The sequence below is a fragment of the Acanthopagrus latus genome, chromosome 17 (genome assembly GCF_904848185.1).
Source record: "Acanthopagrus latus isolate v.2019 chromosome 17, fAcaLat1.1, whole genome shotgun sequence".
NCBI classification, from domain to species: Eukaryota; Metazoa; Chordata; class Actinopteri; order Spariformes; family Sparidae; genus Acanthopagrus; species Acanthopagrus latus.
In genome coordinates this window covers 5,723,871-5,741,851 of record NC_051055.1, presented here as the reverse complement: position 1 = coordinate 5,741,851, position 17,981 = coordinate 5,723,871, and the positions used below count along the sequence as shown (strand labels likewise).

General features: G+C 42.2%; 1 protein-coding gene across 2 annotated transcripts in view; it reads left to right on the top strand.

Annotated features, from left to right (window-relative positions):
* Positions 1 to 17,981, top strand: part of LOC119005768 (vacuolar protein sorting-associated protein 13B-like) — a 324,995-nt gene that overhangs the window by 242,403 nt on the left and 64,611 nt on the right. For both annotated transcript variants that reach the window (XM_037073678.1, XM_037073679.1), the window contains exons 38-41: positions 426 to 821; positions 11,944 to 12,146; positions 13,517 to 13,733; positions 16,224 to 16,408. In XM_037073678.1, the coding sequence (XP_036929573.1) occupies positions 426 to 821; positions 11,944 to 12,146; positions 13,517 to 13,733; positions 16,224 to 16,408 (1,001 nt within the window). The remainder of the gene's footprint in view (positions 1 to 425; positions 822 to 11,943; positions 12,147 to 13,516; positions 13,734 to 16,223; positions 16,409 to 17,981) is intronic.

Sequence of the window (17,981 nt, the reverse complement as noted above, 5' to 3'; positions counted from 1 at the left end):
ATATGTATAAAATATAAATTTCCCACTCCTAAATACAAACAGAACACACAATCCCACAGAGATCTGGGTAGAGTGTGTTTAACACTCACTGTACTTGACTTGTGTCATAAGGTAGCTTCATTCTAAAATAAAGTTGTGTTTTTATTACCTGCCTAAAAGCATTGCTCTCTCTACTTCCTGCCCTTCATAAATATGTCAGTATGAGCACAAGAGATACTCCCCAATTTTAAAAGCGACTGCTTCGAAACTGTACACAGGGAGTTCTTCTGTGTTTTTTGTTGACCGCATGGTTAAAACCATTATTTTGTTTTGTCTCTTTCCATCACAATTTATTGTCTTTGTTTTTTCCATCTCTCTCCCTCTCTCTCCCTCTCCCTCTCCCTCTCTCTCTCTCTCTCTCTCTCTCTCTCTCTCTCTCTCCACAGCTGAGCTAAATGTAGAGCTATCACGGCCACTGAAAATTAACCCCACACTGGCCAAGCTGGAGCAGGCCAAAGCCTACCTGACGAAAGTCCTACCAAATCACATATGGGATACCTCCAGTAAACCACCGTCTGCTTCCTCCACCCCTCAGTCCTCCCCTATGAAGACACTTCCTAGGGCTGGCCTCTCTCGTTCAGACCCACATCATCAGGCCTCGGCCCTGGGCAAGGCCAACAGTCTCAGGGCCCTGGCGCTGTCCTTCCATAAGGTCTCCCTCCAAACTGCCCAGATTGTTGTGGTCATGGAGACAGAGGCCCATCCAGCGAGGCCCCACGTAACAGTAACAGTGTCGGCCATGACGGGAAGTCTGAACATGAAGTCCGCGCCCAGGATAGAAGGTGAGTTAAAGGCAAACGTCTTTCATTTTTTGCAGGGACTCAAATATTGATCTTATGTGGCCATATGTACAGAAACACGGATGCACTGCCTCACAGGTGCACAAACATGAAACTCGATTTAATGTTTAAACAGGTGATCTGTGAATTAATTAGTAAATGAAAAAGCAACAGCAAAAGCAAGTGACAAAACAAAAAACATATCAGTTGTGTTTTGCCTTTAGGCCAGCCAATTTTGTCATAGTTATTAGTGCAGGATGATGAATCAGTTTTAAATGAAAAATTGTGATTTGAAACAAGGCAATTAGCAAATTAATGAGGTTGATGTGATTAATGGTGAATAATGCTGCAAAAGTCATGTTGTGGATAATGTAAGTACACAACTCAACAAAATAAATAACAAAGGTCTAGTCATTTCTAGATATTTGAATACAAAAATGTTACATTTTATATCTTTAAACCAGAAACATAAACCAACCAAACACTCTAATCTTAGTTAGAATTTGTATCAGCTAGTATAAAAGTTTTGTTTAATCACCTGTGCTGTCACCTCAGTTTTACAGTGTGATCAGGGACAGATGGTAAAATATACCAAAACACCTCTAAAGCTTACGCTTAGTTGCATGGTCTCTAGTGCCTTTGACTCAAGTTGAAACATTTTATTTTTTTTAAAACCTCCTGCTAAGACCTCTCTGAGCTCAGTAAATGGCACGTTGTGTAACGCCAAAGTAACAAGGGCCTGGTCCTTAAATGAGTCATTGTTACTTTCTTCTTCATGTGTAAAATAAATCAGAGCAGTGATGTGATCTGTCTTATTCTGCTGTATTTCAAGATATTGCCACTTGTTTCAAGGAAATTCCTGAAACAGGTGGAGCTGCATTGGAAACAACTGTCATGACTTCACCCCATTTGGCAGATTTTATCATCTTTTAAAGAAACCACAATTTTAAGACTCAGAAATACACTAAACGACATGTACATGCTTTTTTTTTGTGGTGTGTCATTTGTCCAGTACCCAAGTTCACCGTGTGAGCCAACTGGAACCAATCCAGGCCCTTTGAAAATAAAGCACATTAAACAAAGCTCCAAATATTCAACACAAAAATGTAGCGGGGAACAAATTGTTCTGTTTCATATCATAATGTTACTAAACAAATAAGGAAAGTAGACAAAACTCCAAAGAGCTATTTATCCTGATACCCAGTGCACACCACACTTGAGTTTATTTTAGATGAAAATGTAACTGACATGTTTTAAGGAGTCTTGTATGAAGAAAATATGCCTGAGTCCATTCTAATAGCATACCGATCAGTGTCTGTCTTCATAGCACTTACTCAAACTTTCCACTTTCCACCCTTGTTTGTTGAAAAATATGCGATGTCTCAGCCTTTTTGGAAGATCTGACATCCACTCAAACTGAGAGAACGCTGGGAACCAAATACCAGTATTGATTTCAGTATTTTTTGGAATATTTCTTTTTTTTTTTTTTTACACATGCTAGCAAAGCCCTCACTGCCAAAAACAAGGTTTGTCAGTAAACTGTAAAGTGAGATGTTTGTGTTAGTCTTGGATCTAAAGTTGTTGTGAGACTGTGTGTGTGTATCTGATCGCATGGACATAGACCCTGAGAGAGAAAGATGCTTTCATGCGTTTATGTACATGGGCGTGTGTGTGTGTGTGTATGTGTGCATGCGTGTGTGTGAGAGAGAGTGAGATGGTTTGTTTTCATGTTCGGACCAAACCCTGCCTTCATCAACACTGACTATTATCCAGGAGTCATCACAGTGTTTCCATTATGACAATCAGAACTGCTAATGCTAATGTAAATTAAAATGCTTCCAATTTCTCTGTGCCGTTGGGTGTGAGCCGACATGCTGTAACAGATGATCTGGGATCTTTGGTTTGTTTTTTGCTGTTTTTTGGCTCGTCTTCCAGATTGGACAGCAGATGGAAACAGCACGATAAAAGAGAGTGGAGGGCTGACATGCCACATGCAGCAGATAAAAAGCAAGACTAGACTTCTACTCTTGACTCATAATTTTGCAAGGAGTTGGTTTGTACCTCGGTACTGCTGAGCGACATGTCCCCTGTTTGCAGAGGGACAAGGACCGGGAACTGGGCGCCCTAAGTGCCTGCATCTGTCTGACAGATGTTATGTTCAGTTACTTCAGATAACATGATTGTCGAAAATGTTAATTAAAACCTCAAACAATTTGCACTTTGTTTACTCAAATCTGCATAACTGCACAGTGACACAATGCTGAGCGCTGCTGCCCCGCTCTGATTTTCACCAGCTTTTCAGCTTTCATCCATCTTTGATGTGTTGACTTTGATAAACACAGTTGAAGCTGCGTGTGCAGTGCAATGGAAAAAGAAATGGATTTTAGAGACGGTTGAACTAATATGAAAGTGAATCCCCTCCTACTCACTTGGCTTTCAAGCGGTTCTTCGATTTATAGTGATTGTTCTTCCTTTGCCCATATGATAAACAGGATTTGTTATTAATAGCTCTTCGGTTTGTGTACAGTAAACACAGGAAATAGAGATTAGTGTCCCGTCTCATGGATATTGTTTTGCCCACAATCACCAGCAGTAAGACAAGACGCAAATAAAAAATGTTGGGATCACAACCACTGGTGTTTATTGACATCTATTGGATCTTTCGTCCCCAGTTGGGCTCTAAACCCCCAAAAATCATAACAGCATATACGTCTGTTCTGAACAGGTCTTTATAATTACTGCCGTAAAGGTTTTATGCTGTCATCTGGCACAGCGAACGTTTCATTCAGCTCCTCGTATATCATATTTCAGTGCTCTGTGAAATACCTGAGAGCTTTAATATCCTCTGTGTAGATCTCATTATAGGCCTGATTGTTCATGTCCTTGCATCATCTCTAAGCACATGTTGTAAGTGTAACTGTAACTGTAAGTGTCGCCAGTTGAGATTTACAAAGTTTAAGAGAATCTTTTTGCCCTGGGGGAAGGCATTGCAACTCGAATGTCAGAAGTTCTCCTGCTGAATAACATGTTTGTCTCACCCAGTTGTTTCTCTCTCTTTTCTTTTTCCCCTTGATAACTTTAGCGCTCTTATAGATCTTTGTCACAACACACACTGCTTTTTTCCCTAAGGGCTTCTTCACATAGTGTTTCCAGATTTGTTGCCATCCAAAGGAGACAAACTGTCTCCAATTACGCTGACTGATCGCTGGTGACAATAGATGTATCTGCTGACTTTCAGCCTCATCTGCACCGCCTCCATCACTCAGCACCTCTCCAGTCCATTCCGTAGAGCAGAAAACGGATACCTTGGAATTTTACGAAGATAAAGGTTAGGATTCCCCTTCTGTTCGGTTGAGCGTTTGAGCTGCCATAATAAGTCAGCTGGAATGACCCCCCTGGGAGAGGCTGTACATGAGAGATGTAAGACAGGAGAATGTAGTATTACTACTGCTACAGTATGTAGCACTACTGCTGCTGCTGTTGTTGCTCTGCTGGTCCTCAGTGACAGGCCGAGATTGATGGAGCACATCCTGAGCAAACCACAGGATGATGCCAGTGTGCAAGAAGAAACAAAAGAGGGAGAGGGGGGAAGAGGGGAGGGAAGAATTGTGAAAGAAGGGAAGCAAGAGGATGATGGAGACAGAGAAGCAGAGGGAGAGGGAACACAGAGATGTAGGCGCCGACATGTAAAGAAGAGAAGAAGTCAGATAAAGAGATGGCCCAGGAAATAAAACACGATTAGTCAAAGAGAAAGATACAGATGGAGCGGAAAGGGAAGTTACCAAGAAAAAGTATGATGGAAGAGAAAATGAGGAAAAAAGGTGGAGTCCAGAAGTTGCAGAAAGGAAGAGGAAGTCAAAAAGAAAGAAGATATAATACAGGACAGCAGGGGAAAACAGGAGAAAGGCCGACTACTATGTGTGAGCAGTAACAGGGGTCTCTTCAATATATGCCATTACATTTACCCCACCCCACCCCACTCTGTCTTCATCAGCCTGCATCCATAGCTGCGACGGGGTGAAGACCCTGTCATCCTCCCCCCTCATCTGTGGAACATCTGGTGCTCTGTACCTGGTCACGGCAGCCCCCCCCCCCCCCACCCCCCCTCTGCCAGGGGACAAGATGGAGAGAGAGGGGATTAGGTTGACAGTGAGGTGTGTTACCAGATCCTGTGCTAATGAAAAGCAAGTGGAAGCCCCGCATTCCTCCCTCCGTCCACGGCTCACCACTCCCCAAGGTAGGGGGGCATTTGTAGTTCAATGAAAGAAAGGAGGGAGGCGGGCAGTAGAGAGAGAACATATGTCTTAGGGTCCATGAAACAAGACCCTCCCTAATCTCTCAGCTCTCCTTCAGACTGCCCATAGAGTGCCCCCGATTTCCTAAGAACACACACACATACATGTCGACAGACCCTGTTACTAGTGCACACTTTTTCATATGCATACATCAACATACACACACAAAGCTTTCTCATCGGTCCTTTGCCTCTGTGGACCCCCTGCTTCTTCACGGTGATTTACTCCAGCACACTTGTAAAGGAACATTTCTGTTCATTGAACAAAGCGAGAGCTACCAATTATTTATTTATTCCTCTTTTGTTTTTCTTTTCTTTCTTCTCAAGCTTTCTGTTTTTTCCCCTGGCCTATCTTTGAATTACGATCACGTCAGTTTGTTTACTCTGCCGAAGGAAAGCCACTCTTTTCCATTTATCATATTATTTCTTTGTCAACAGTCTGGGAAAAGCAGAGCCAAGCAAAGCCAAACTTTTAACGAGATTTATATTCTGAAATACATGTTAACCCAATCATAAATTGTTTTCAATGCATTAATCATACCAGTATATTGCAGAGAAGACATAGGGGATGACACGCATGGCTGCTCAGTCAAGGTAATTATGCACAGGTGAAAATTAGTGTTAGAACGCTGCAATACTGTTCAATCAATAAGTTTTTTCTCTGTTAAATGTTCGAAGCTCAACATTTTTGGATCTCAGTACTGAACGTGAACTGATCCAACATTTAAAAAGTCTTATGCCTGGCATGAGTGGCACGAAGTGCAACGCAAGCATCATTCTGGTTTCTGGCAGACATAGTTTCACACCCGGCGCCCACGTTTTGTAAAGAGCAAATGTTCTTGAACCCATCTGCGTGCGCGCATTGATTGTGCATTGCTAAACTTAAGTCCACAGACAGTAACTGTGCTGTAGACCAACAAAAGTCTGGTTATTCGGATAGCATGATGTGCCCACAAAGGTGGGTTCACAACACGTGTACAACTTTTTTTTAACATTTTGACATGCGCAGTAATGTCACTGCAGCAAATAGCATGGCACATTCAAGCAGCAAAACTAAATTCTGTAACACAAAGAGGGCAGAGGAAAGTCTCCTAAGAAAACAGAATTAGACATTTACATTCAAAGCAATGCTTCTCCTCTTTTTTCGTTTTCTAAAAAAGCTACTTGAGCTCCCCCGCGCTCGTCTTCTCTGTTAAATATTTGTGCATTTTGCTCATAGGCAGTCAAATAGTGTTGTTAATGGAGGACAGAGGATTGGGAAATGTCAGATCAGATGGTCAGTCTGCCAAGGCGCCACTGTCCCTCAGTGAGGACATGTGCTGCTGTTGAAATAGTAGTGAGCCAGGTCTTAGAAGATGACACACTGGTTGCACCCAGATTATCTGCTGTTTAACAAGCAAATTGGTGTTGGACAGGCACTTGTGCCATGCGCTTTAGACCATGCCTGATAGATAAACTTGGCCCTTTATGTCATCTCTGCTTTCTCACAACTGACCAGGGAATGGCTGTCATACTGACCCACAAAGACATAACACAAATTGCAGCCAAAATCATCTGCTTTAACCATTTTACCATATGAAGTTGCTCTTCACCTTTTTCCAGACCAGATGAATGTGGCCGGTAAACTCAAAATCTTGACATCTTTAACGTTCATAATCCAGAACAGTGCTTTGTACAAACTCGATCATGGGTCATTTAAGGTCACTGGGTTCTGTAATAAAGCAGCTGGTCCTGAATCAGTTAACAGTTTAGGAAGTTCTCCTTTAGCAGCATTGTACTCATATTTTATCCATCACTGCCCTTTAGTTTACCAGGCTAATGTAACACATAACATTGAACTAGTTTTGCCCTTTCTTTCTCATTTCCTGCTGGGCACTGCATTTCCTACTTGCAGCGTATGACACAGACCACTGTAGCAGCCAGACAGAAAGAGAGAGCAAATTCTAATTAAATTACTTTTCAAAATAACCAAAACCGAGCTGAGCTGACCTAAAACCTGACAATATTTCAGCATCAGGCTTAGGCTGGGCAACTGTGAAAATTCCAGTTGTGGAAATATGATCTCTCTACTTGCTGAACTATCTTCATACATGTCTTCCTATAAATAGCTGACATTTAGAGTTGAATGTTACGACATTATCATGCATATAATGATAATTATCACATATCTACTATAAATTGTTTATGAGTTGCAACCGGCAATGAACCCATATGTAACTCATCAACACTCATCAGTAACTGTGTAACGGCCTGGATGACGCACGGCTCCCTGTGTTGTGCCATTTTGGCCGACAGTGTCCCCTCCTATGAAACCATATTCCTCTAGTGTCCTATAGTGGTCTTGTGGTGAGTGAATAGTGTATTTCTGTGGTGAGTGACAGTATATTACTTCTATTACTCTTACCATCCCAGACAGTCTTTGGGGGCCTCTGCTAGTTAGGTAATGACTCCTTTAGGTTTCCTCTAATTGATACCAGTACGTCCCGGGGTATAAATCAGCCAGGCAGTGGTCAGATAACGGCTGCCAGGGAGAAACCGACACGGTAAATCAACTTCTCCGATCTTATCTAATCTTACCCAAGCATTTGCCAGAAATCTATTTCACTTTAGAAAGATTTCCATCCACCCTAGCCTCCACCACCCACTTTGTTCCCCGAGTGTCATAGGCTGTACGTTCGCCTGCAGAGGACGTGCTTGTGTATGCTGGTTTGCTGGCAGGTCTACTTTGGCAACATGAGATACATCGTATGCAGGTGTAGGTTTGTGTGTGCAGATCTGTGTCACCGAGTTCATTGTGGTTTATATTTTACAGCATTTGGACATACAGCAGTTCCATTACTGTAGCTCACTCTCTCACTCAAGGGTGCTTGTCAGCAAGGTGACAGTACAGCAGCCTCTAATTGGTGCTGTCTCACAACTTGTACATAGCTTGAGTTTAGACTGTGGCTGTTCAAATGAGGTCCAGAGATTAATATTGAGGGGTTTGTCTTTGTATGTGAGTTGTATTGCATAGTGATCAGATGACTACTGCCCATCTACTGGCCGTAAAATTGTATTGTTTCTCTAACTAAAATGATGTATCTAAAGGCTGGTATATACTGTAAATACTAAAAATGATCACCGGGAATGTGGTGACATCTTTGATTATGGCCCCAAAACACTGACTCTACGTCACACTGTAAGAGAGGTTCAGAGATGGCCGTTGTTATGGTCTTGCAACCAAAGCTTAGCCCGGGACTGACAAAAATGTACTTCTATTGTTCCCAAGGGTAAATTTTGCTTGAGCAACAGTGCTGCAAACAACTACGATCAGTGTGAATCAAATGTATACGACTGCTGACACCTCGTAGTTTATAGGTGCCGTCAGGTCAATTCTTTCCAAAATCTTGCTTATGCTCCTGTATTTTCTTCCCGTCATTAAGGAATCTCATGCCCCTTCTCTCCTCTCTCTTTCTCTCTGTGTCCATGTCTTTGCACTCTTTTGCATCCATCTGTCTCTGTTTCCTGTTGTCTTTTGGTTACCCTTCATCTCCAAATATGTTACCCACTCTATGTATGCAAGCACAGGCACACAGGTACCGCCTCATCCTCTAATACTTTCCTACCTCCCTTTTTCCCCTCTACTCCTCCCTGCTTATGGCAGTACTTCATAGCCCGGCAGTGTAATGTCTTTGGCCTGTCTCGCTGGCGCGTCTCAGGAGACAAACCTACAAAGTTGCAGTACAGTCATACAGGGCAAACACAAGGATGAAGAGAGCATGGAGAAATGTGCCTCTGACTGTTCATCAGCCTGGACAGAAGAATGGAGTTAGAGATGAAGAAAGAAAGGGATTCCCCCTTTCAAAACCACTCCCAATTAGGGTGATTATTAAGAGTCCTGGCTGCTTCTGCTGGCTTAAACACCAGGATGCTGCGGTCAGCTGGGCTGTAAATGATGCTTGGTGAGACCGAAGAGAATGCTTTGATAGACATTCTGTGTGTGTGCGCTGATGTGTGTGTTGCTGTATTTGTTTCCACTTGTTCACGCAGGTGTGCATGGATACGTTCATACGTGTATGTATGCAGGCATTAGGCTTTATTTCTCTGTCTACACTTCTGTGCTTGTGTCCATTTTTGTGTGTGTGTGTGCGTGTGTGTGTGTGTGAGAGAGAGAGAATGACAGATTCTCCATTTAACAAGCCAGTTTGGGAGTTCCCATGCTCTGTCTAATAAATCCTAGCCATGAAAATAAACCCGATGTCCACAGTTCAGTAAGTAATCTCTAATAGCTCTCTGCACCGCAACACTAGCAGATATTAGCAGGTAAACTGCCAACGTGTTTCAACAATGCCTTGAGTGTAATGACTCATCCCAGTATAATATTTCCCCCTACAATGATTTACGCAAGAGAAGCCTGCATCCATTGGTAACCCCCTGTTGTGTTAATGGGCTCTAATGTTCTAATGAATAAAATGTTCCTTAGTTCACCATGCCTGAAATGATGAGAGTGTGCTTCTGTGTCATATCTTCATCATATCATAACTTGTTCTCTCTCACACCCTTTGGCTCTGTGTCACTAACTTGGTTCACACACTCACTCCCTCCCTTCATGTCTAAATCCATTTTTCTTCTCATTTATCACCACCTCCCCCAGTTCCTTTCTATCTCTTGAGTCTATCCTGCTTTACCCCAAGTGAACTCCAAGCACACTAGAAAAGTCTCTCCTTCAAAAAAAAACTGTAATTAGTTGCTACTCTGAGGAAAATGGTTTTACACATGGTTACTCCTTGTGTTTTGGAGATACCAGTGTTTATGGCTGTGTTATGACAGAAAAAAGTGCTCATGACTGTGACTATGACTGGGACAATCAAAAACATATTTTAAAATGTCCCTGTTTATTCTGTGCTACTGTTTGAATTCTAAATGACAAACAATTACATAATTGGAACTTTCATACATAACTTGTAGTTCGAGACTGAAACAATATGCTGCTGCTTTATTACTTTCCCAGACTTACAGCCAAGCAGACTGGAGTGAGAATGTATCTAGCTAAAAGGCCACTATTAAAACGAGGTGTTTCTCAGGACATTATTAGTCATGTAGTGATGAGGTTTCCAAGTGGACTGATGCTGCTGTAGTAGCTTTAACTGACCAGATCAGCCCTCCCATGTCAGCAAACAGTAGAGAGAGGTGCAGTCGGCTGATTTTTTTGGTGGAAAAAAAGCCACGTTCAGGGGCCTTATTTAAAAACCTTGAGTACACACAAGAAAAGGGCTTGAAATTCCTGTACAGACTGGCTGTCAATTTTGTCGAAGTATAAATCATGTATAAAGATTCATTAAGAAAATGCTTGATGAGGAAATGTGTGTAAATTTATGGAATCTTTGACCCATGCGTACATACATCTTGAAGGTGAGGAGAATTGGCAACACCAATGGTGAAGTGATGAATAGAGGCCAGATTGTAGAATTTGAATGTGAAAGACTATCTCGTAAACACCTTCCAGTTGTAAAAGGTTTAAACCCCCAATATTTGATTAGCGCTCAATATGTGATCAGCACTAACTCACCATGAAGCCATTGTATAGATGAATGGTGTTAACGTATCACACCAAATTCAAGTGATATCTCAAGGTGGTGGAGACAGTATCAAGTTGCTTTGGGATTCATGAAAGAAAATGGAGAACTGTTTGGTGTATGCCAAGTTTTATAAAATGCAATACTTTTTGGCGTACGTACATTTCCTCATTTGTACGTATGCAAAGCTTTAGTGTGGATTCTCCGCAAAGTTTTGAAAATGAGGCCCCTGGACAGCCGGTGACTACAAGGACACATCTCTGTTTTAAATGCAAAGGTTAGAGAATTCTATTAAGTATGGGCTTGTGCTACATTTGGTTGTGTCTGGCTGAGTGGATGTTTGATCCTGTCTCTGGATCCCCTCAGTGTTTTCTCACAGCACATCATGTCTGCCTAACCTCTTTGGTTTACCAAATCACATCAAAATGCTGAGTTTAAACTTAACCCTATACAGGCTCAGGTTGGTCAACATTGACAAAACAAGACAAACAGGAGACGCACAGGAGTCACATCTGTTTTACTTATTAACAGATGTATTTTTTTTTTGCCTCAAACCCAAATATTGAAAACGTATATTTTCTAACAACTCTATCACCTTATAATTTAATTCATCACTTCCTCTAGTAAATAGACCACTTAAAATTAACTACTGATCATCAGGTAATCAAGTGAGAAACAGTCTAAGAAGTCTAAGGCAGGGACATCTAGCATGCATGTAATTGTTAGGGAGGAAAAATCCTGAATTCCTCTTTTGTGGAGCGTGTGTTTATGCGAATTAATCAAATGAGTACGATAATTTGGAGGCCACTGATGTGGTTGGTGTAACTGTACGGTATGTTTTGCTTGATATCACATAGCCAGACTGTCATAGTTGAACTCTGTAAAAACACAGACGCAAGCATTCGTGCAACTGAATTTTGAGGTTGAATTGTTTGTGTTTCAGTTTCATCTGGCTTAGTTGCACCTGTATCAATGAACTGTGTTATTGTTAATATTTAATTAGACGTATCAATATTTCACTGTGAAACCAGTATTTATTCTAGAAATCGTTTCCGTCTATTTGAACCCAGTTTCTCTGTTTTTTCCAGTGTGTTATCAATAAATTAGTGATGGCTGCTCTTTTATCCAGAAACCACTTTGTATGTAGGCGTCGCTGACGAGACATTTTTCCTCATTATAGGCCAAACTTTTTTTGACATATCAATTACCTCCTGTTTCCCTCTTTATTTCCACCCTGTGCTCCACATGCCATTCATTGCTACTCTTTCTGTCCTAGATGCTGTTCAGGCTGCGTCTGTGCAGCTGGAGCTGCAAGATGTGCTGGTGAAGACGGGGCTGAAGGACCGAAGCCGTCTCCTGCTGGGGCCGTTCTCCTGCAGCTCTTCCTTGGAGGCTCGTTGGTGTCGGCACAGCGGCAGCCCTGGACCTGAGCCCGGTCCGCCTAAACTGCTGCTGGACTTAAAGGGAGGCCTGCTGCAGGTTTGCATTCATTCAGCATTCTCAGTCACAAGATTTATTGCCCAGTTTGTAGAGGCCAGGGTCAGATCAGCACCTCTGCACCTGGTTAGAATTGAGGGTCTTGCTCAAGGACACAGACACCCTGGGGGGTTTGAGTGAGACTCCATAGGTTGATAAGAACATCCCCTTATCATAAGGCTATAATGACTTTAATGTCACCTCAGTTTGAGTGTCGTTGTAGCAAACAATTAGGATTTTAATCCCCTTTTTTAAGTCAAGTTGAAGATTATGTTTTCCCATTAGAGTTTTCCAAAATGATCATCGCAGTATTCATTAGCTGATTCTCAGAGGCACAGCTCATCACACCCCCTTTAAATCTGCTGCTCCGTTTCAACCCTGCCGTGGCTTCTGTCCTCTTTAAGTGATGACAGTAGGAATTGCATGCTGTAATTCCACTTTCAGTCACATCTGCTCGTTCAGTGATGGAATATTATAAGGCTATTTATAGTGATGGTTGTATCTGATGTGTGCCTTTTTTCCTGTGAGAAGTTACATAATGTCCACACTGAAAAGTCCCTTCACAATGTGACTAACTGAATGCATTATTACTAATGTATTATTCCACATTACTTCTCCAGGGGGAACCCCCTACCCCTTCCCCATTTTTCATTGATTCCCTCATTGCTTTTATTGCGTGCCCATTAACGGGAACATGACTCTCCACTCAACACTTAATACGTAACCATACATTTCCCTCTGTAAATATTGGCGTTTGTGGTGTTTTAATCAAGTGCTGTACAAAAACCACCGGAATTCCTTCCGATTCCTTCTTCTAGTGCGCTCTTTCCAAAAACCTGGGAAAAAAATCCCCAAATGTTCCTGTTTTTAGAGTTTAGTCATAACCCACCCTTGCAAGCTAGTGAGTAGCAGGCAAGCAGGCAGGCAGCTCCATGTGTGAAGAGTTTTTGACTCAGAGATTCCTGATCCGTAGTCCAAACCCCGGGCAGACCCACTTTGATGGAGCATGGGAAGGGGAATGCCGCGGGTAAGTAAGGAGGATGTAAGGTTGTGTCGGGTAATGTTAGAAAGGATGTGAAAGGTTGATGACTAGGTTAACCCTGAGTGCTTTTCTTCCTGCTTTGGAAAATAATGTTGAAAAACTGTTGACATCAGCTGTGAGTCTGTGTCACTGTCTAGCTTCTTTGTTATCAAAGTCTGTGTCTGGAATTGTGTTTCTCTACTTCCCCAATATCACTCTCTGTCTTTCACTCCAATTACCCTGCATCTTGTCTTTCACTGTCCACCTCTATCTCCCCACCTTCCCCAACCAACATTCTGTACTTGCCGTTCTCTCCCAGTCATCTTTACCCTCTTTGCTTCTGTCTCGACAGGTCTTCTGGGGCCAGGAACACCTGAACTGCCTGAAGCTGGTAGAGGAGCATCTACAGGTGTATCTAAACCTCCAGAAAAGGGATTCAGCTGACAGCTGTTCCAAGGGCAAAGCCTGCCACACCCAGCCGCCTCCCTCTCCAGGCTCTCCCTCTCCTCGGACAGAGCACAGCTCAGATGACCTACGAACAGGCAATTTTCAATACCTCCAGGACTCAGGTGAATGTTTGTACTGTCCATGCTAATCTCATGCAATGATGACAAAGGGCTTCTGTAGCCAGGCATTGGTAAAGCTCTAAATCTTATGTCAACATGATTGCTTTGTAGAGCTTTTCATTTCTTAGGATGGGATGTCAGTAGATGCTTAGCAGTTACCCAGCATCCTGAAGATAGCTGTTTGCTTTATAGGTAGGCATTCATAGCAGAGACAGACAAATCCAGTAGTTAATATGTTAAGTTAATATGACCTGTATTTTTTTGTTTTGTTTGACAAAGTTTTAAATATGGATGGAACAGTGGTAAGCACTTGTTCCTGAATGCATAGGATGAACAGTAACCATCGCTAATCATTCGTAATCTCTTATGAATGAGTTTGTACAAACTAAAAACAAGAACCTTTGTGCCAAAGTGAGATGTCACTTAAGATACACATTGCCTTAAATCAAAGTCAGATCAAAGACCTCTGTGAAAAGAAGTTTCATCAGACATGTCTGCCTGGTTCCACTCTGAGTAACATGCTGTTTATTCCCCCTCTTTGTGCTTTGTGTGTGCTGTCCTCTACATGTGCACGCACACACAGACACACATAGGAACATTATACACAGAGGATCAAACTTCTCTCTGGCTGTAGACCAGCCGTCCACTCTGTCAGCTGTGGTTGAGTCTTTGTTTGTTGCACTGTTCGACTAGTCTTTGATGCATTTAATATGCTGGCTGAAGCAGGAGAACGTACAGTAGTGAACGAGAACAGAGAGCACAATCTGTCGGCAACATGTTGTCAACAGCCAGAGAAAACCGGGCCCCGGAGTACAGAGAACAGCGAGTGGCCCCCTGGGGCCTGACACAGGGAGGGATGGGATAGATGGACAGAGAATGAAAGATGGATGTAGACAAGGGTAGACGCAGTCCATGTCCCTGTCTCTCACTTTCTTTAAGTTCAAGCTAACTCAAATGAAAGCAAAACCTCATGAAAGTGACTGTTTTTTTCTTTCACCCATACGTTTTTGCAAAAGAACAATACACTGCCCACCTTCGAGTGGGCAGCTCACTCCTTCACATAAAAGGGAAAATAGGCCACAGACAGATTTTGCAGCCCCTTGAAATCTGTTTCCTACAAAGAGACTGTCAGTGTTTGTACCCCCAGGGGCCACATAAAGCAGCAGTTCTCTGCTTGACTATTCTTTTCAAATAAACATTTTTCCAAAGGACTTGAATCCCAAACAGCAGCCACAGCTTAAGTCAAACACCACTCAGAAGTTTGAGATCCAGTGTTGTCCAGCTTTTGCAGGTGCTTGGCATGGTTTAATCAATGGTTGTTTACTCAAAAGCAAAAATGTTTTCTCAGCCACTTTGTTTATATACGCCTTCTTACACATGTAAACATTGTGAAAGCGTGGAAACTTGGAGAACTACCTTGGAGATATTGTTTTGGAGAGTTCAGATTCCATAGTAGAAATAAATATAAAAACATCACATCACCAAAGATGAATGCAAGTGAGATGAAGTTCATTTTCCTTTTTGCTACAAAGATGAAGTTTGTGATGTGAAAGGAAGGCATCCCATTCTGCAACCTCTGTGTTCCTTTCTTTCAGTTATCTTGAAATGTTCAAGGAAACCATTAAAGCCTTGAAATGGGCGTGTAACTTGTAATCTATTTCATATAATCACATAATGCTAATTTTCAGACTGAATAGCGTGGTTCATGCTTTTGGGTGTGTCTTAGGGCACACTCACACTTGGCCCAGTTGCTCCAGTGTACCCTTAGAAAGCGCAAATATCCAAAAACACATTTTTCTCTCATCACGCCCATTGCTGCAGCACCTCTATTCTGCCTCTGGCTGAATGCTTCGTTTTAGGCCTAATGTGCCGTATTAGGCCCGCCTCCCAACAATTCCAGTCTCCTCTGATTTGTCAGCTCTCACAGGCCTGAGCAGACACCGTCCCCCATGTTTCTGCATCACTTGTGCCAGAGACTTAGCGACCACGGCTGCGCTGGGCGCACTGCTGCAGGTGGTGACTATATGCTTATGACATCCCAACCTTGCGTCCTGACGGCTCCTTTGGGGCATAATTTCTTCATAAATGTTCTGTGCATTTTATCTGTCCATTGAGTGCCTTGCCACTTTTACAGTATTTACCAAGCACCTAAATCTGCTTTATAATTAAAAAAACATGAACCTCTCCCTTCTACAGTGAGGGACCTTGAAAATAAAAAATGCATGGGTTTCTTACAGTTTATCCTGTGCTTTCCAGTTGCATCATCTTTTATCTGTTTTAGTCATGTATCATGGTTTATCTTTTTCTCCTCTTTTCTTTGTGTCTTTGGATTATTCTCCTCACTTCATTTTCTTATACTCTTGGCCCCCCACTGCAGTTTTCCCTCTTTTTTTTACGTTTTCCTGTACAGCACAGCATAAGCCTTGCCTATAGATCAGTGACAAATTCAAGTGAGGTTATTCTCACATTGTCGTAATTGTTGTATTCTTGCAGCTTCCCAGAGAATGCCAGGACCCCATGAGGTGGTGTTCTACAGCGAGACAGAAGATAGTCCAGGGGTAATGCTGTGGAGGTATCCTGAACCCCGCGTCCTTACCTTTGTCAGAATTACTCCTGTCCCTTTCAACACCACGGAGGACCCTGAAATCAGCACTGCTGACCTGGGAGATGTCCTTCAGGTAGAGTCTGACACCCATAGATCATAATTCAAAAAGAAATGTAAATGTTGTACAAACATATACCACTGGAGCACTAGTGGTAGTTGTCTCTTTATACTCCTCCGTCTCTGCCATGATTCTGAAAATCCTTCCCCAACAGAAACACACGGCATATTGTGAGGGAATATGGAAACTCCCGAGAAGTAAGGAGTGGTAGTGTGTTAGGCAACTGACTGTTATATTCATCACTTGTATCTGGATATGTTGTTGTTGTTATAGTCCTGCTACTATAATGGAAGAAAAGCAAACTTAGAGTAGAATCCACTCATCTCTCACACTTCTCCCTGTTTAACATCACCTGCAATCAAAGAGAAATAAACTGTCTTAGAGTTGGAATGTATGCCATTATAATTCTCATGACATGAGTCATGAGAACTCCCATACCCTTTGTGTTATTGAATGTCAAAGACCCCTGCTGCTCCTCCAAACATGTAATACATGGTCAGACAGCTGTGGAAGTCATCTGGTATGCTCTGGTGTGAATAGCCAGGTGTCTCCAACCCAAGATGAGGTTATAATTTGGCAGGCTGTAGCAGCTACTGAGTCTGCTGGGCCTCAGTGGGGGACAAGACATCCCACTTTTCCTCCTATCACTCATCCTCCGCTTTTCTATCCCCCTCCTCAGTTTCCAGTTTAACATCCTCAAAGGAAAGCAGTCCAAAGTCACGTACTTTAGCATCCTCCTCTGTACTTTTTATGTTTTCCTGGACCAAAAAATATACAATTTTTAAATCAAGACAGTTAGAGTCACTCTCTCTTTGACCAATATACAACACATGTTTTTGTCATCTAAGCTTAACCCAGTCATGCTCTTGAACCAATAAATTTCCCTTTTCTTTTCCTACTCATATGAAGTGTCACAGCTTGTATTGGCGCTGTTTAGTCGGATTCTTTTTTAATCCATTTTTATTTCTGTTTGTTTTGTGGTTGTAATTCAGTTTGATGTAGTGAAATGTTGTCAGAAGTCACAGTGTGCAGAGGAAGCTGAAAAGCAGCCCTCTAGAGACTGGTAATGTAACAACTGATGGATCATCAAAATGTAACGCAAGGATGGTTGAAAATGTGATGAAATAAGATGATGTAATAAGCTGATGGATATTGCTCCAACATAACATTACTGCAATAGCTGGTGAGAATTACTTCATAAATGCTCAAATAATTTTTACTATTCATTACCTTGAAATAAATAACTTAAGTACAGTAACTATCACAAATTATATGTTATAATCTCATGTTTTTGATTTATTGTGAAATACTTTTTAACTACATTGTTTCATTTTAACCCTGAGGGCTGGGTTACCTTCCCTCTTTCTACTTCTTTCCTCCATCTGCAGCAGACGTTTCTCTTCCCCCCATATCCTCCCTTTATCTCTCGGATTCTTTCCTGGACTCTGACAATCATTTCAGCTACAGTGCAGATGTTTTTTTGTGTCTGTATGTCAGCCAGAAAGAGACAAGGTATTTGAAGGTGCTGCAGATGTCTGGCTTCCCTGCAAGGCTCCACAGCTGTAAACTCTGTAATGAGCAAAACTGC